Below are 20,031 nucleotides of genomic sequence, written 5' to 3' on the forward strand. Positions count from 1 at the left end.
TTACCTCAATAATTGTCAACCAAACAAAAATGACTACATTTGGTAATTGTAACACTTAATAAAACGGAGGAAATACCAATATGCAATCACAAGGAAAGATAATACATAAGGAAAGAGAGTGCTAAATGGTATACATTTTAGTTGTTTGGATTGAATTTGAGTTGAGTTAAATACAAGTCGAGCCATTGAGAAGTAGAGTTGAATACGAGATGGTTAATAACAGTAACAAGTTGAGTTGATTACAAGTGAGGTCACTATTAAGCCGAATTGAATTCCACAGGCAGTAACAATTCGAGTTGAATTTGGGTTGGGTAAGTAATAAGTCAAGCTGAAATATGGGTTGGGTCAATACCCAACTAGATTCAATTCAAGTCTCAACAAGTTTAATAAGGTTTAGTTAATAAATTGTTGGTTGTATTCGAATTGGGTCATCTCTGAATTAATCATATATGGTTGGATTATGTGTTGTACACACTTAATAAAGTTTTTGGTTATATAATCTATTATTATAGAACCTATTTGAACAAAATGATGCCCAAATGACTATAAAATTGTCAAAGATTGAATTTTGTTCAATGACTATTGGACAACTAAAAATTCATCATATAATAGATACCAAATCATTGCTAATTTTTACAACATGTCGTAGTTGTAATGTCCGTCTTATTTGATTTAATTATTTATTTTTAATATTATAATTTTTCATTTTTGATGCTTAATATTATCATTTTTGGTTGTTGTATGTGTAACATCAAGTTAGTAGACTAATCAAACTATTGACTAATTTTCCTTTAAACAAACGCTTTTTGTTTTTTTGGTTCTTTGATTTCAATTCACGCCATTTAAGTACTCCATCTAAGCCATCTGGCACACTTTTTAAACTTTTTGCAATCATTATTACTCTTGTTGGCGTTATAATAATACTTCACTGAATCATGTGATGACTTCCTAGTTCCTACGAGTACATTGTAAATGAATTAAACTATTAAAAATATTTTTGTTTTTGGGTAAGAAATCAAACTCTCAGTTTCCCACTTACTATGAAAACTTTTCCACTCTTGAATTGAATTTGTGGGAGATTTATAGATCTGGAAACTTGTAACAAATTAGATGATGAAGCGAAGAACAACAAGTTTCCAGATTAGATCTTCTCATAACCATAAATGGAAAAGGCGGTTGTTCTTTGTGATTCTGCTGTGTCTTTGCATTGTGAGCTTTGTTTTGCTTGAAATTAATCGACCCACCATCAATTTGCTCATGCCCTTTCCGAATTTCTTTGCTCAAAAGCCTAAGATTGCTTTCCTGTTTATTGCTCGCAATCGCCTTCCTCTCGATTTCGTCTGGGATTCCTTTTTCCGGGTGAGTTTCTTCTTTCGCTATAAGCATCGTTAATTAGTTTTGAACATAAGGTATTACTTTGAGAGCGAGGGATAGCTCAGGTAGTTAGTACTTCCCTCCGGTTTCAGGGGATTCTTGGATCGATTCTCAATCACCCGCCCATGTGGAAAGGAAAAAAAAACTAATAATTTGGGAATGTAATTTTGTGTTTACCTGTTTGCAGGGTGACAAGGATATAAGGTTTTCAGTCTTTGTTCATTCAAGACCCGGATTCCTGTTCAATAAAGCAACAACAAAGTCCTTGTATTTTCTAAACCGTCAAGTTAATGATAGTGTACAGGTACCTTATATCTTTGTGAATCTTGAGCTGATATCTCGCAATCCTGTGAAAAAAACATGTTATTTGAATGAGTGAGAATACTGATAAATTTAGGAGCGTAGGTAATCAATTTTACAGCTTTAATATTTATTGTAGCTTTCTCCTTTTATTAATTAGTGATTATCGACAATAATAAAATGCCGTGGCTAAACAGGATTGAAGTGACAGTAGGTGCTAATATAAGCGCCATCCTTATCTTGGCTTACTATCTCGAGATTGGAAATCCAGTTTCTTATTTTGCTTCTCAACAAACAAGTAGAAATTGAATATCTCAGAGGCTGTCTTGCCCCATGACTTCCGAATAGCAAAAGATTATCCAAGTGATGTTCTGGTTTAGTTATATTGCAATACTTTAACTCAGCAATCTGCCCTTTAATACAATGCACAGAAGGAAGTGCTGCACAGGAAATATTATTTGATAATGATTAAATTGATTATAGTGACTACTTTACTTATCTTTGGGCATAAAAACCGACGAGGAGAAAAAAAATTACAAAGGAGGATGGCTAAGTGAATGGGAAGAGATAATAAGTAGATTTCTAATCATATTGTACATCGAGGAGAATCTTGGGCGAACCCCCACAAGTATGATTCCAGAGGAAACTACAAACGGTATGCTCAGAGTTTCAGCATGCTTGTAGCTAACATTTGAGTGAGCACCCAACTAATATTATGTAAAAGATTCGGAATTTCGGATAGATTAAGCAAAGTAATAGAGTTATAAGAAAGTTTGAGGAAGAAAACTTGAATCTTTGATATTTCATCAAAAGTATCTTACAACAATAGGTTCAGCTTATCACTCTCCGCTAGTGACTAGAGACCACTAATCTCCTTAACTCATCTTACAAACTGCCTATTTCATCAATAGCTCTCTTCCCTTTTTATATGTACACTTTCAATCCCTAGCATGGCTCTAGGGTGGCAGCTGGTTTGTCTTCTAATGCTTAGTCCACTAGTGCCAATTGGTTGCTGCTCTAATTGCTGGGCCACCTCTGCTACTGTAGGGCCGTTGCTGTTCTTCTTAGTGGCCTTGCCACGTCCTCTCCAGGAATATGTTAGGAGGACTTTAGTCTGCTACTGCCAATTGGTTTCTGCTCTTCTTAGTAGCCTTGCCACGTCCTCACAGGAATATGTGAGGAGGACCATGATTTTTAAAATTTTTAGTTGATACAATCAGACCGGATTCCTTTCCCCAAACAATGGCGAGGGATCCCTCGGTCCATTGCACCTCCCTCGTCATAGATTTTCATCTTGTCCTTAAGGAGGAATGATGGAAACCAATCTTGATTAATCGATGCTTTCTCTTGGCCTCAATTGATGGCAGCCCTTTGCATTTAATCATGGCTTATGTGTGAAAATTGAGTTCCCATTCATGTTTTTGGTGCACTACCAGGACCTCCTCTGGCTCTACAATGGGAAACCCCGTGTAATCTGACCACCTCTTTCGTGAAAACATCAACATGTCTAAGTCCAATAAAATGAGCGTATATGGATTGTAGATCCACCACCACAAATATTTTGTCTTTTCCTTAGGACCTGGGTGAACCTTCCACAAAGGTAAGGGAAATGTCCTCCCAAATAGTCTTAGGATTAGGAAAAGGTTGAAAAAGCCTCGTCGGTCTCAATTGAGAGTTCTTTATTTTGTTGACACACCGCGTATTTCTCACATATTCCCCCATTGCTTTTTGCATTTCCGACTAAAACCACTTGAACGACATCGGCAAGTATGTCTTCATTTCCCTAGAATGACCCCTAGTCGGAGAGTCATGATACTCTTGCAAAAGAATCGGAATAAAGGAAGATCCCTTATTTTCTCACTATATGCCCTTTGTATAAAACCTTACCATTCTCTAATGTGAACCTAATCATTACCAACCATGCATCCTGTTAATTTCTTGTTGTTATTTGTCCCACTGAGAAATTAGTGTGCTCACGGCACCCTTACCCTCTGCCACCTTTCGGGATAGAGCCTCAACCACTCTACTTGAAGAGCCAGACTTATATTGGATTTCGAAATCGAAGCCCATCAATTTACGCACCAACTTTTGATAATCCGCCCTCACTTCACGTTGTTGAGTGATGAAGCGAAGGCTTTGTTGATCAATTCTCACAATAAAGTGTTGGCTCATTAAGTAATGTTTCCAATGAATGATTGCAAAACTTATGGCCATAAGTTCCTTCTCACATGTGGACTTATTTTGAGCCCAAACCCCTAGTAGCTCACTGTAAAAAGCAATCGGTCTGTTGTTCTACATAAGCACAACACCTAGGCCATTGCCGACACATTTGTCTTGTTTACAAATGGCTGACAGAAATTGGGCATCACTCCACACATAATCGCCACGAGCCATCCTTCTCATTCGCTGGTAAGAGCGGACTTGTAAAGGGCTTGTAGATGGTTTGATGATTCTGGCTTTTAGCATCTCTCAAATAAGCTTTTCAATTTTGTCTTTTTGTATTTGCGGGAATCGAGTTTCCATTCTTGAATGTTATAGCATGCTCATGCCTCATATGGGCGGCAACCCAAATGGGGTGCTAGAATCGGGCAACATTCTCTTAAAAAACTCTCCCTTTTTTATTCAGAGACTGTATGATAACTTTGAGGGACTTCCAACTACACTGGGAATTTCGGTAACCTGAAATTTATAGTGACTTACCTAACTTCTTGAGCCAATGGACCCTAAGTATTACATCTGCGTTCCCGAGATTGAGTGGTAACAAGTCTTTTTTAATCTCCAATCCGCACACTCCTCTTCCTTTTGTCATCCGCTCGTTGTGGTGGGTTTTAATTCCTCCACCCTTCCGACAGAAATGATGTTATGCGTGGCCTCCGAATCCACCATAACAATCACCCTGACCAAATTAATGGTACCCTGCAATTTCATGGTTATGGGGATTAAAGTCTACACGCAGGCGGCAGAATCGAGCTCTTCCTTCATCGGATCTGCCTGCTCTTCCTCCTTTTGATCCACCTACTTCTTGCACCAATTCCCGGTTCTCCAACGTTCATCACATCTAAAACACAAGCGTTTTGTCTTCTTTTCTTGCAATTCTTTTTTATGGATGCCTTTTTTTCTCCCCTTAGAGAATTAGATGAGCTGGCTGGCCCATGTTAACCGACCCTTGGCAGGGTTTATTGAAACTCCTTATGCCACTTTTATAAGTAGTGGTGTTAGGTTGCCCACAAATGAGCCCATACTCCCAGCAGTCCCTTTAGCAAGCGCTATGATAGGCCTAACCTTTCCTGGCCCACAATTACCTCTTCTCCAACTTGTCTCCTATCTTGACCAACTCCATAGTTTGTTCAAGATTATACAGATCAAGTAATCGGACCTCTGTCTTGATTTTCTCCTCAGCGACCCAACATTATGCTTTCCAGCACATCTTCGAGAGGAGAGGCCAACTCTGAAAAATTTCTCTTGTATTCGGCCACCTTCCAACATGGGTGGCTGCTAGCCTGCGGCCGGATGGTGAAGCACACCAAACCTGTCTGATATTTAAATTTTTATTACGCATAAGAGTGAAGTGGAAACATTAATTTTGAAATAAGGATACTTAAAAGTATATATTGATTGGAGTCTGGAAATAGGCTTTGCTGACTTGGAGTCAGCATTTAAGTACAGTGTAAGATGTGTGCTGGTTTAACAAACCACGTATGCACAGATGTTAAAGCTATTGCCCATGGCTCTTTAAATTAGCTGAAGGGTATTTGTGATATCTATCCTCACCTGGTCATAATTAGCTCCACTGCCCATTTGTTTCTCACCTGTCTCTTAAGAATGGTTCAAAACAATTATGCACTTTACCTTTGTCACAGTGATAAACTACATACTTAGATGCATGCATGCAACTAGACTAAGGTTTGAGTCTTGTTAGCTCTGAGTTTTCTTTTGCATACATTTTTTCTTACCCATCTGTTTTCTTCTATTCAATTCAATTTGCATTGCCAGTTAGTTAAGCTTGTCCATTGGAAAGTTTTGCATTTTTGGCCTGTTATGAGCTTTATTTCTCCAGGTAGATTGGGGAGAAGCTAGCATGATTCAGGCAGAGCGAATTTTGCTTAAAAGTGCACTTGTCGATCCTGCTAATGAACGATTTATTTTCCTGTCCGATAGGTGAGCATTAATCTGTTTGAGGTTCATTTATTTTATCCTGCACATGTATGTGTATGTACTCTAATAATTTCACACCGACGATTAGTTGTTAACTAGGCCACGATTGATGGATATTATTGTTTTACTAGGTGCTTATCATAGGTCTTCTCTTTCTAACAATATTTCAGCTATGTGATTTTTTTTTCAGCTGTGTACCACTATACAACTTAAGTTATACGTATGATTATATCATGTCAACATCTACCAGTTTTGTTGACAGGTAAGATTTGTTGGTTCATTTTTTGAATTGCGGTTAGTTTAATTTACCAATTTAACTAAAATTGTTCATGTCAATATTACCAAATAATTCATTTAGAAATTAAATAAGTGGAATCTCTCTTTTCCATCATGGAACTTTGTTGCAAAGTAGACTAAATCTATGAAAATTCTTGATAAGATCGAATTTTCGAAAACACTATAGAGCTTTGTTCACCATCTAATATATAGTCCAATTTAACACATGTAATAACAAGGCAGATACCACACATGGACTTTTGCTTTCTCTCGCTTAACCCCATTTCTTTCATTCTTTTCTCAAATTTCCATTGCTATTATTCAGTTTATCAAGGATTAGACCCACAAGCTATCTTACTAGTTAAAGGTTATCCTGAAACTTAATCCTTGTGATGCTCAGTCCGAATCGGATGTAGTTCAGGCAGTAGTTCCTGAGGATATACATTATAAAATCATTAAGCACAGATTTCCAAGCCTTGAAAGGATTATGCTAGGAATGGGCCGAGGCCTCCAATCATTGCCACATATTCTAGACGCAAGAAGAAGCAAGGAGGTTAACAGAAAATTCAGGGAGTTGCTGTCACTTTTCTGTTATGCTTATTAAATAAAGATTGTATTCTGTTATTATCCTAGAGGGTTTATTAGTCCTTTTGGTTAAGGGAATATTTTCTTTTATGATTAGGGGGAATGAATGCAATGAGTTGGTAATTAGTATAAATAATCCATCCAGGGGTGTAGTGAGGACATCCAGAAAATTGAGAAGTAATTGGGAGAGTGCCTTCCTCTCAAAAGAAGGGCTGCTTGTATTGCTTGGTTACTCTGGCTAATTAATGCAGCCCCTAGGACTACTCTACATTGCTCTCAAATCCTCTATTACTGTTTTTTCCTGTTTTGTCTTTCTTTCCCTCCCTTGTAGTTTCATTTTGGCACTGCAAGCACAGCCAGTAAACGGTATCGTTCTGGCGACTGTTGGACCAGAAAACATGGCCCCTAAAACCAATGCGCAACGAATGGCACCAATCCCGATGGCTGGATCCTCCGCGCTGAGCGCTACTTTCACTTCTATCGCTTGAGTGAAGGGGACAACATCGAGGCTGCCCTTCTCTGGTTCCAGTATGAGAACCGACGCCGGCGAGTTCGTAGATGGGTTGAGCTGAAGGCTCTTATCCTCCGTAAGTTTCGGCCACACGAGGAAGGGGGGCTCTACGAACAGTGGATGGCCCTCCAGCAAGGTTCTCTAACGGTGGCCGAATATAACCGGAAGTTTGTTAAGCTGATGGCACCGCTAGACACGGTGGCAGAAATAGTTGCTCTAAGTAACTATATGACGGGGTTGAATGGCGACATTCGCTCTGAGGTAAGAATGATGAGGCCTTGTGATTTAGATGACGCTATTGAGCTAGCTATATCAGCAGAGGAGAAATTATGCTATGGGCCCCACCTTAGTAGCCCAGATTTTAAAAACCAGAAAAACACCTACTCAAAAAATACCCACAAACCAGCCCAAACAATACCTTACCCACTCCAGTCCTAATCCTCACTACACCCAAAGCACAACCTCTCCTGCCCAAACAAAAACAAACCGTAACAATGGAGGCATAAGGAGGTTGAGCAAGAAGGAAATGCAACAGAAGAGGGAGCTAGGGCTCTGTTTTAGATGTGATGAAAAATGGAATGTTAACCATCGGTGTAGGTGACGAGAGTTGAGTGTGCTGCTAGCAGTGGATGATGAAGAGGGGGAGGAAGAGGAGGTAGGTGAGCTGACGGTGGGTGAAGCGCCGGACGACAATCTGAAGTCTGATACCCTAGCGCCACCACCAGCGGTCTCCCTGTGCTCTGTGATGTGTGATGGGCTTAACTCAGGCAAGAACGATGCGAATTCCGAGTACTATTAACGAGAAGGAGGTGGTGGTGTTGATAAACTCGGGTGCCACACACAATTTCCTGTCCACAAAAGTAGCCCAGTTTCTGGACCTTCTGATTACCGATAACTACGCCTTTGGGGTGACTCTAGGTGATGTCCGGGCAGTGCAAGGCTCCGGAGAATGCAAGGGCGTAGTGTTACACCTACAGGGGATAACTATAACAGAGGACTACTTGGTCCTACCTCTTGGAAATTCTGATGTTATTCTAGGGATGCAGTGGTTGGAGAAGCTGGGTACGGTATCTACAAATTGGAAGAAGCAAATAATGAAGTTTAGGGGGGAGGAGCCAGGGACCCTCACTGGTGACTTGTCTTTGGGGCGATCAAGTGTGTCTCTCAAAGCTATGTTCTGCTCACTTTGTTGTAAGGAGGGGCAAGGATTTCTGTTAGAATTAACTGCTATTAATAAAGGGCAGGATAATAGAGAGCCATAACCAGAGATTCCCCCCTACCTTCGGTCCATATTGAAGGAGCACAGGCAGGTCTTTGAAATGCCTAAAGGCTTGCCACTCAGGAGGACAATTGAGCACTCTATTTTGTTGAAAGAGGGGACTGACCCAATCAGTGTCCGCCCGTACCGCTACCCACAGAACTAGAAAACCGAAATAGAGAGACTGGTCCATCATACAACCCTCTATCAGTCCTTACTCTAGTCCGGTGCTGGTGGTTAAAAAGAAAGTCGGATCGTGGAGGTTTTGCGTTGATTCCCGAGCACTCAACAAAAGCACTGTGCCAGACAAATACCCAATTCCAGTAATAGACAAGCTGCTGGATGAACTCCATGGGGCTCAGTTTTTTTCACCTCAAATCCGGGTACCATCAAATCCGGGTTTCGAAGTCAGACATTCCGAAAACTGCCTTTCGCACTCATGACAGCCACTACGAATTTCTAGTGATGCCGTTTGGACTCACAAACGCTCCGGCGACCTTCCAATCCCTCATGAACACCGTTTTAAGACCATACCTCCGTAAGTTCGTCTTGGTTTTTTTGATGATGTTCTCATTTATAGCAAAACGGTGGATGAGCATAGAAATCATTTGTCAATAGTCCTGAGTGTATTATGGGAGAATCAGTTGTATGCTAACCGCAAGAAATGTGATTTTGGCCAAAAGAAGGTTGCGTATTTGGGGCATGTGATCTCGGGAAGTGGTATAGAGGTCGATCAGACTAAAATTGAGGCCATGACAGCATGGCCGCAACCTCGGAACTTAAAGGAATTGAGAGGATTCCTGGGATTAACGGGGTATTACAGGAAATTCCAACCCCTCCCTGAGCAGTTAAAGAAAGACAAATTCGGATGGCATGAGCAGGCAACCGAGGCATTCCAGAAATTGAAAAAAGCCATGACACAAGCTCCAGTCCTAGCCATGCCTAACTTCAATGAAACCTTCATTGTTGAAACAGACGCATGTGGCCATGTGGTGGGAGCGGTGCTAACCCAGCTGGATCACCCTATAGCTTTCTTCAGCCGAACATTGGGAAGCAGGGCCTTGGGGAAACCAATTTACGAGAAAGAGATAATGGCAATCGTGCTAGCAGTAGAGAAGTGGCGGCATTACCTTCCGGGCCGTGCATTCATTGTGCGTACGGACCAGAAAAGTCTGAAGTATTTCTTGGAGCAGAGGGAGGTTGGACAGGCATATCAGAAATGGGTAGGCAAACTCCTGGGGTATACATTTGAGATTCTGTACAAGCCTGGCGCAAGTAACAGAGTGGCTGACGCCCTGTCCCGTGAGTTTTTCCCTGATATTGAATGTTCATCGTTAGTTTCTGTGTGTGGATTCCAATGGGAGCAAATTTCGAAGCTAATTCAGCAAGACCCATTTATAAAGAAGCTAACAGAAGAGATTAAGGGAGGGGTCCAGCCCTTGAAATGGTTTACCCTGGAAAACGATATTCTAAAGTATAAAGGCAGAATCGTAGTCCCAAAGAAATCGGCCCTCACAGCAGCTCTCCAAAAAAGCACAGCCTATCACCCCCAAACTGATGGCCTGACGGAGGTGGTTAATAAAGGGTTGGAGGCTTATCTCCGTTGCTTCATAAATGGGAAACCAAGTTCCTGGTACACATGGGTACCGTGGGCAGAATATTGGTACAATACATCCTACCATACTTTTACCTTGCACACTCCATTCAAGGTCCTATACGGAAGGGACCCTCCACACTTGATAAGATATGGCACAGGCAATACGTCTAACACCTGTGTTGAGGAGCAGTTACTTGAACGGGATGCGATCTTGGATGACTTGAAATTTCATCTGCTCCAAGCTCAGGAGTACATGAAAAGTTATGAAAATAGGAAGAGGAGAGGACACTTCGAAATTGGGGACTGGGTATATTTGAAATTACAGCTGTATAGGCAACGTTCGGTGGGTAGAAAGGGAAACATGAAGCTGTCCCCAAGATACTTCGGGCCATATGAAGTGACCCAGAGAATCGGTGCAGTAGCATATAAGCTCAAGCTTCCTGATGAGGCACAAATACACCCTGTGTTTCACATTTCTCAGCTGAAAAGAGCTAATGGTCAACACCTCATTCCTACCCCCTTGCCCCCTCAGCTTTGTGCTGACTTAACCTGGGCTGTTGAACCGGAAGCTGTGCTAGGGGTGAGGAACAAGATGGGAGGGCAGAAACAAGCCTTGGACCTGGAAGTTTTGATTCACTGGAAGAATATGTCAGAGTGTGACGCCACTTGGGAACCATATGCAGACATGGCCCAGCGGTTTCCGGACTTCCACCTTGAGGACAAGGTGAAACTTGTTGCGGAGGGTATTGCTAGGAATGGGCCGAGGCCTCCAATCATTGCCACATATTCTAGACGCAAGAAGAAGCAAGTAGGTTAACAGAAAATTCAGGGAGTTGTGGTGAGCTGTCACTTTTATGTTATGCTTATTAAATAAAGATTGTATTCTGTTATTATCCTAGAGGGGTTTATTAGTCCTTTTGGTTAAGGGAATATTTTCTGTTATGATTAGGGGGAATGAATGTAATGAGTTGGTAATTAGTATAAATAATCCAGCCAGGGGTGTAGTGAGGACATCCAGAAAATTGAGAAGTAATTGGGAGAGTGCCTTCCTCTCAAGAGGACTGCTTGTATTGATTGGTTACTCTGGCTAATTAATACAACCCCTATTACTGCTCTACATTGCTCTCAAATCCTCTATTACTGTTTTTCCTGTTTTGTCTTTCTTTCCCTTCCTTGTAGTTTCATTTCAGCACCGCAAGTACAGCCAGTAACTTGCAGATTAATTGAAGGCCAAATCTAATAATACGCTTAGGCGATGTTATCTACTAATCCCCACTCTCTATTGTTTGGAACTCTTTGCCAGAAATCTCCACCCAGCCGCCACCAAGCTCCTCTACCACATGAGGTGGCTCTGGTCTCTCGGAGTGAACATTACTAATCTATTTCTATTTCTGGAAATTCTCGCAGAGAATGGAACGAATTCATAGAGTACTAGGGTGCTGCACCTTGTCACCCAACTTAGAGTAGTGAAGGAAACTCATCGTCGATGAGCTAAAATGCCGCCTCACCTAATCACCACTTATGGAACAACAGCATTGTTACTCCCTTTCGAATATATCAGTGCATCGCTTTCAAGTCCGATGATGGCAATCATTAACTTCTCCACATTTAACTAGAAAAAATTGAAAAAAATCCTCTAATTGAAGAATCCAATCCTCTGAATTCTTCATTGCGAAATCCTAACAATGTTGAAGAAAACATATGGCCTTGGATAAATTCTTTTGTCAAAATTAGGATTTTTAAAAAATGGTTTCACCAATCTCCGTTGGAAAAATTGATGACCTAAGATTTTGAAAAAAAGACTTAAACTTGCTTAAGTGCTTGGAATTTCATATAGGAGCGCATAATAAAATACAAAAGAAAAAGGGAAATTCTCTTTTGGTAACACTATACTATTTAATTTTCTCAGTGGTGAATTGCGAAAAATCTTACTCTCTTTGTTAAACTTGAACTATTGATTACCATTGATAAGTGTTATTTTAATAAAAATCCTTAACTATAGTTAGTTTTTTACTTTTTTTAATAATTAAATTATTATAAAAATATTTTTTTTAAAAAAAAAAAAACCAAACCCCTCCCCCACCCAACCTAGCCACCAGCAGCCCCTTCCCCTGCCGGCGGCCAGGCCTCGGCCGGCGACAGCCGACCTCCCCCACCCCCGGCCGGCGACGCCCATTTCCCCCACCCAACGCCACGACACCCCACTTCTCCATTCCCCCACCCCGATTCTTGTTCTTGTATGCTTCCCTCAATGTCGACTTCTGCTTTTGGGACATCACTATCAAAACTTGGGCAAAATCCCCAATTACACCACCTTACTCAAAATCCCCCCAAAAAACCCAATTAATTCAATCAAATCATACAAAAACCTTAAAATTAAAAACCCTAGAAAATGGAAATCGAAATTTGCTTAACCATGAGATCCTTAAGCCGATTCAACAAATCAGCCTTAGGTTTTTGCATCAACTCATGGGGTTTGTTTTTTGCTGTAAAAGTTCACACAAATATTGTAAATTCAATCAAAAACCGCAGTTCGAAGACATTAAGAAAGCTTGATTTATCGAAATTGGAGGAGATAAGTAAGTGAAATCGTCGGGGACAGGGGTAGGAGGTCGCCGGCAGGGGAGGAATGGTGAGCGTCGCCGGTCTGGGCACCGCTGGTCGAGATGGGGAAAGAGAGGAGGTGGGGGCGAGGGAGGCTGGGCGTCACCCGCTGGGGTTGGGGGAGGTTGGGCGTCGCCGGGGGTAATGGAGGCCGGTGCATTGGCGAAGGTGAGGCCGGGCGCCGGCGTGGATGGGGGTGGGGGAGAGGTGGCTGGCTGTTGGGAAATGGGTTACTTTTATAAAAAAAATATTTCTAAAATAAATGTAAAAAAGAAAAAAAAAAAAAAAACTAACTAACTATAGTTACATATTTAGGTAAAATTTATCATTAATGTTATAGTTGACTTAATATAAAAAATTTAGGTTTACCAAAGATAATAAGATTTTTCGCAATTCACCACTAAGAAAATTAAAAAGTATAGTGTTACCAAAGAGAATTTTGGAAAAAAAAAAATAAGAATAAAAATATCAATAGGTTAAGAGCACTATTACCAAGATGATCTATTTGATTTAGGCAACTTAAAAAAAAAAAAATACAAATGCGAAAAACAGTAACTTTGATTTTTTCTCAAAAGGAATTACATCCAACAAAAAGCAAATTAATGAATCAATGAGTTCAAGTTGTTCAAGTGATTCAATTGCCCACAACTTTATAGACTTTAATCACCAAATTTTACGAGAACACAAATTTCTGAAGCCCAAACTGACAAATTTTTAAAATTTATTTCACACCTAAATGTATCCGTCTAGCCCCTATGACTATTTACAAGGACTAAACTAAGATCTACTAAGATTACGACAAGTCCCTAACTCTTAACCTCTAAAGGAAATCAACTTAGCTTGCTTAAGTTTGACTAATCAGATCTCATGCCATGTAAAGAAATCAGAAAAACAATATTCCTAATTGCTTAAGACATGAAATGGCTATTATAAAGGATAGTGAAAACTTGTAAATCAAATCCAAACATAATAGTTCTAAAATATGAAGAGTCCTAACGAGATTATTACTCAATTAATTGGGCCAGCCACCGTGCTTTACTTCCAAACTACATGTTTGTTAGCTTTCATACAACGCACAACCTTTGTATTAAAGCCAACATAAACCCTATGCAAGGCCTCTGTTGAGCTTTAAGACTAATGCAATATTCTTATGAAAAAGACCAAGTACATCGTCAAATGCTTCTGCATTAGGTTTATGAAAAGAAAGCTATTAAATTTAGTTTTGTTTGATGGTATTGATAGTTTTTCTGACTCAAAGGATGGACGCTACAATCCAAAGATGCAACCTGTTATTCCTGTTACAAATTGGCGTAAAGGCTCTCAGGTGTGATTTTTATGAACTTAGTGGTTTGATTAATGCTTGTAGTATTTACTAAGGTAAAGTAATTTTTTTAATTTTTTTTAATTTTTGTGTAATTTATTCATTTTTTTTTTTTGGGCTGTGGGGATAGTGGGTTATACTAAACAGGAAACATGCAGAAATTATCGTAAAAGACGAAACTGTTTTTCCTGTATTTCAGCAACACTGCAAGGTAGATACTTCTGCCTGCATATTTGAAAAAACTTTTCCAATTTTATTTATGAATACGAGATATATTATCATGTATTTCATCCATCAACTTTAGGAATATATATGTACATATCTCTGTATATTACTACGGTACTTTAAGTTGATATTCATTTAGAGACTAATTTTTTTCTTAATTCTAGTTTCCTTTTGTCACAGTAGTCCAACATTTAAGGTGTAAGAGTGTTATAATGATAATCTATGATGCTTGGACTTTTAAGAGTGCCATGCTTGGTGTAGATCTAAGAGTTAGTAAAAAGATAATTCTTAACTCAGACTTGTGAGAATAGTTACTAATTGTAAAAAAATTACAGAAACCATAAACACAGAGGAGAACTAAGTTAAGTATTCTTGCTAAAATGCTAGTCATTGACCGTTATACCAGAATCTTTTAGTCCAAACTATATTTGTGTTTTGATTGCTGAAGTAAACTAACTTAAGCCAAGGAAAATAAAGCAGGTGTTAGACCATTATTAACATGAAAATACCATCTTTTCCTTATAAGATAGTGGTGTTTGATGCAAAAATGCCATATTTTCCAAGAGCGGCTCTGGTAAGTAAAATAAATCATAACTGGGATAAATGTAAGGCCCCACCCACAGAATGAAGTGATACCAGAATCTCTTGGTTTCTTTGAAAAACGTTTTGTGAGGCATTATGAAGGTGGAAAAGTAAGTTGAGATCAGTAGATCTAGCTATGAAAGGCCTTTACCACAAATTCAAATGTATTCACGCTGGATATTCCATTGAAAGTTGCATAAATACCTGACACCATTCTTATATTTTAAGACATTGTTTAAAAGAGGCATTAGGGTATTGGTCCCTGTGGAGTGATTACTAGGCTGAAACATATGACGCATTGCAAGTTTGAAAATTATTAACTCTGCTTAATTAGGTGACTTATATGGAGGGATGTTAAGTGATTTCAAGGTGCAAAAGCGAAATTTTTAAGAGGAGGCAATTAGCCAACGATGTTGTGAATAATGAATGAAGTTATCTAATTTATTTTTTGAAAGTTAAGGCTCATTATAGATTGATTTCATATTTTTAAACATTCAAACTTTGACAAGAGTTTATGGAACTTTTAATATAGGCAAAGTCATGTAAAACCTTGCATAGAATAGAAACAACACTAATTCTAGACAGTTGCCTAACAAACTGTGTGCGAGCTTCCTAGATTACCACGTAAGTCCACTCTAAGCTTTTAATTTGAAACTTAATTGGGCTAAACTAAGCATTTTGTAACATAGTGGATCCAAAAGACCAAAACAAAGCTTTTTTTAACCGCACTATAAAAGTATGGAAAAATCACTTGGGGTTTCAACATAAATAATATTTTATACGTAGCAATTCCATCAAGTGTCTTTGATCCATGCTATATAATACAAAAATTCAAGCCCAACAAGTGAGTCCATTCCGAATCCCAATGTGTAGGTAAATTAAATGGGCTAAAGTTGGCACAACATCAGCCATTGTTCGAAGGAAAGGTTGTCAAGATTTTGCGGTCCTCTTAGGCCATAGATTTGAACTTTGGTTCTCATCAATTTTAGGTTGTTTTTGTTCCCCATTTTCATTGTGTTGTTTTACAAGGAAAGGATTTGGTATTTTGGTTTATTCCAACTCAAGGCTTGTGGTTCTTACAAATGTTTCCTCTTGATGCAGAGAAAGTCACTTCCAGAATTTTGGCGTCATCAACCCTTTGTAAGAGCAATCCTAGCTTCCTCTCCCTCCTTTTCTCTTATTGTTACATTGTGTGTTTTTTGTTACCTACGTGTTTATTCTCCATCCCCCTCACCCCGCCCAGTTTTGGGTGGGTGTCTTTGTGTGTCTACGTGGTGGGTTGCAGGTGTATGTGTGCATGATGTACTTTACTTTGTTTTGTTCATAATAAGGTAAATAAATTAATGTGGGACATGGAATTTATCTTTTCAATTTTTGTGTTGATGAATCCACGGTGAGTATAAGATAATCTAAGCGAGGGAGTGTAGAAAGGTGTAATAAATGTGGGTTAAGAGGGGTATGATGTTTTATTTGGAAAATATAACCTTAGTAGACAATTAATTACATTATATATAGGTAAATCATTATAAAACACCTAAAGAAAACTTCTAAACCAAGTTCTTACCTCAATCGCTGTGATGTGATCTGCAATGAACGCATCGTTTCCATTCCTACGACACTATAAATGTTTTCCAGATCCGTATCTAAATTATGGATGAATCTCTACAATCAATTATATGATTTTCTTGATTTAACTTTATTATAACCTTGAAATGTGGATCTGAGTGACTTTTATTGAGAATAATTGATAAAGAACCTGATTTTGGAATCGGATTACTATCATGGACTTTTGCATGAGATTAAGCTAGTGCATTTCTTGCGAACTCATTATTGTTCTCTTGGTGTACAAATTTGTACAAATCAGGTGATACATTCTTGGATTTTACCTGATTTTCTAAAATTTTGTATCGCAGCCAGTTGATACATCTAAGGAACACAACTGCATACCAGATGAACATTATGTTCAAACGTTGCTTGCTGTAAGTAGCCCAATCAGAGGATTGTCTTGCAAGTTTATTATCTTTGAAAAAATTCTGGCATTGCTTTAAACTTGATTTTCTAAATTTAGAATTATGATTATCTAGTGCTTTTTAACTTCGCTAGAGGGAGGGTTTTCTGCTGCTATTCCCAAGCCTAAATAAAGGAGGAGGTTATGGTAGGCCAGTGACAGCTAGTGTAAAACATTGTCACATCGCTTGACACGAGCCACAATGATTGAGAGTAGTACTAGGATGGGTGACCTCCTGGGAAGTCCTCATGTTGGTTCATGTAGCCGACCCCACTAATGGGATTAAGGCGTTCATGTAGAACAAGAAGAAGAAGAAGAAGATTATCTAGTGCTTTTTGTTTTTAATTTATACTACCTCCGTTTCTTTTTATTTGCAACGATTAGACATTTTCTACTTACACTTTATGTCAAATCGTTGCAATTATAAAGAAACAGAGGTAGTATTTATGTTGGACTATGCTAAAATTAGGTAATTATAATTGTCTAAATTTTGCGGGGCAGCTATATGAAAGTTCTGTACGTTTTCAATTTTAAACCGTTATTGAAAGTTCTGTACACTTAGTTTATTCAAATTTTAAAACATCTTTCCACTTGTTATCTTGTTATAAGATGATGAGTGGGTATAAGGAGAAGTAAAAAGCAAGTCAACTTGTTATAAAATGATGAGTTGGTGTAAGGAAAAGTAAAAAGCAAGTGGGTGCAAGTTAAGTAGGAGAGACAGTGTAAAATTGTCGGTGTGTGTAAGATACACTAAGAGAGTGTGAAGGTGTAAATATTTTTGGGTAAGAGGTGTATGATGGTAAAGATAATCTGCCAAAATCGGATGAATAAAGTGGATAGAAAAAAAAATCATAAGTAAGAAGTTAGTAGAGAAAATTAAGATAGAGGTAGTATGTTCTGTTTGGTTTTATATACTATAATGTTCGTAGATAGATGTATATTTCCTCTTGAACAATTATTCTCTTACTTTTTATATACTACCTCCATTTCGTGTAATGTGCAATATGTACTAAAAAACGGTTACAAATATTTTATTTATCTTTTCCTTTTTTAAGTTGTCATTTCTCTCTATCTTTCTCCTCATCACATTCATCTATAATTCATTATCTTTCTTTCTCCATTTAACACTAACAAACAGATTATGTCTAGGAGTCCGTATCAAAACATTTGTTGCGTATAATATAAAACGGAGGTAGTACTTACTTTTTTTTTTTTTTTACTAAATATATTTCCTCAATTCTCAATATATTTTGCAATATGTAGGGGAGACACAAAATCTAAGAAAGTGGGTAAAAAGTGTGGGGTACCACAAAATCTTGTAAAGTACCTGCAATCCATGTGAATAAGAAAATAAATTTATAATAACGGTATATTGGGTATTTATGTGTGAAAGGAAATGTTGGATTGCCTTAGTCGGAAATGATGTTATATTTGTGAAACTTCTACAAAAGGTAATTGTTGCAAAAAACGGAGGAATGAAAACATAATGTTATTATGTATGATGTCATTGGATTAGTTTAAATGTAAAGTTTTGCACTTAGGCCGCCTGCAAGCTTGAAGGTCAAATTTTATATATGATCAAAGCAGACTAAATGGTGTTCTTGTGGTTTGGTCAATAAATTCTACTTGTACCATTTTTGTACAATTCAGCCAATTAACTTTTTCTGTTTGCTGTGGGCTGATATGCTCCCATTAGTTATTAGGAAGTTCATAATATGGAGGTGTAGAAATGGGTTTTAAGTGAAATTTTTTGTTATTGTTATTAGTAGTATTATTATAATAATAGTAAGTAGTACTCATTTTTATGTAATTCAGCTAGAAGGCCTTGAAGGAGAGATAACAAGAAGATCTTTGACACATACGGCTTGGGATCTTCCAGCCTCTAAAGACCATGAAAGACGTGGATGGCATCCTGTAACATATAAATTTTCAGACGCAACCTCTGAATTGATTCTCTCCATTAAGGTATGCTTCTTCCTATTTTACGGCAGTATACTGTTTTGTTTAAAACCAACACTAGTTCTACTGTTCCCTCCTTTTCCTTCCATGTATTTTTATAATGGACTTGTGCTTTTTTTTTTTTAAACAAATTATTAGAGTTAGCCTACCTTGTGAGGATGACTATTTATTGCACACTAATGATGCACTCATATTGAGTTTTGTTATTATAAGAAGGATACACCTATATGGTTGGACTGGTCCTTATACTTGGCTGATAATCTCATTAAATCTGTGAGACAACAATCACCATGTCGTTTCATTATAGACTAGTAATATGGTGTATATGGTTATGGAGGATCCGGCATAGTGGCAGTTGCAACAGTAATCTTATCTAGTGTTTTTTTTACTGAGTCTTAGGGCATGCTTGGAATGGGGGTATTTTTAATATGGGGATACTAAATGTAAGTAAAGAAAATGTAGATGGATTTAGGTGATGAGGAAAAATGAGGTTGTGATGGTGTAATTCCCAGGAAAATCCAAGCATAATTAATACTTGTTTATATTACCCTCAATCCAAGCATGCGCTTGATCAGAAAGCCTAGGGTTATCTTCACATTGCGATTAATGTGTAGAAAAGTTAACTGCAATTTCATCCCTTGCATCACAATTAAACATTATACTACCAAATGTTGGTTATGTTGGAAAGTGGATGATTAAAATTCTTGGCAACTCTGCAGGATATAGATAACATCTACTATGAGACTGAAAATCGAAGAGAATGGTGCAGTAGCAAGGGTAAACCCTCCCCTTGCTTCCTCTTTGCAAGAAAGTTCACTCGGCCTGCAGCCCTTCGTCTGCTTAATTTGGTAGGCAAAACAATTGCACAATATTGCAACTGATGGATTTTATGCATAGTTTTTTTCAAATTATATCTTCATTTGTTATTGTCATTGTCTGCTGTTTATTGTCTAACTTTTCCCGTGTTGTCGAACAGTCTCTGCTTGGTTCATAGAGGAGGAATTTTGATGCCTGCGCATAAAGTATTGGGAACTTATCATATAGTGGAGCAATAAGTAGATAGTGAAAGGCAATGTATCCAAACACCTCAGGCACAAAGAGTAGAAAAAAAAAACTAAGAGAAACTAGTAGCTTATATATCATGTATTATAGGAATTTATTATCTAAAATCCCAGTTAATTTTTTACTTATTTATTTTTTTTAATAATGTTTCTAGCTGTTTTATTTATTGATTAAGTAGATTTGCTTTTTTTTTTTTTTTTTTTTTTTTTTTTTT

At 38.2% G+C, this 20,031-nt stretch overlaps 1 protein-coding gene across 2 annotated transcripts; it reads left to right on the top strand.

The window, feature by feature from the left end:
* The first annotated feature begins 898 nt into the window (after nucleotides 1-898).
* LOC110737924 lies at nucleotides 899-19,949 on the top strand. Of its 2 annotated transcripts, XM_021918271.1 has the most exons (11): nucleotides 900-1,359; nucleotides 1,562-1,678; nucleotides 5,732-5,832; nucleotides 6,020-6,091; nucleotides 13,903-13,984; nucleotides 14,112-14,192; nucleotides 15,890-15,928; nucleotides 16,702-16,767; nucleotides 18,612-18,761; nucleotides 19,475-19,603; nucleotides 19,732-19,949. In XM_021918271.1, the coding sequence occupies exons 1-11, from the start codon at nucleotides 1,111-1,113 to the stop codon at nucleotides 19,747-19,749; spliced, it is 1,104 nt and encodes a 367-aa protein (XP_021773963.1). In that variant the 5' UTR covers nucleotides 900-1,110; the 3' UTR covers nucleotides 19,750-19,949. The 2 variants fall into 2 exon arrangements, with proteins under 2 accessions (XP_021773964.1, XP_021773963.1); XM_021918272.1 differs by lacking the exon at nucleotides 14,112-14,192 and having other exon boundaries at nucleotides 899-1,359.
* Nucleotides 19,950-20,031: the final 82 nt, after the last annotated feature.

Source organism: Chenopodium quinoa, unplaced genomic scaffold (assembly GCF_001683475.1).
Source record: "Chenopodium quinoa cultivar QQ74 unplaced genomic scaffold, ASM168347v1, whole genome shotgun sequence".
NCBI classification, from domain to species: Eukaryota; Viridiplantae; Streptophyta; class Magnoliopsida; order Caryophyllales; family Amaranthaceae; genus Chenopodium; species Chenopodium quinoa.

What these genes read in the sequence shown, in the direction of transcription:
- LOC110737924 (XM_021918271.1), top strand. Translation starts at nt 1,111, where the DNA reads ATGATGAAGCGAAGAACAACAAGTTTCCAGATTAGATCTTCTCATAAC. An exon ending in TATTTCAGCAACACTGCAAG is followed by an intron (nt 14,193 to 15,889) that starts GTAGATACTTCT and finishes CTCTTGATGCAG; the next exon opens with AGAAAGTCACTTCCAGAATT. An exon ending in AATTGATTCTCTCCATTAAG is followed by an intron (nt 18,762 to 19,474) that starts GTATGCTTCTTC and finishes GCAACTCTGCAG; the next exon opens with GATATAGATAACATCTACTA.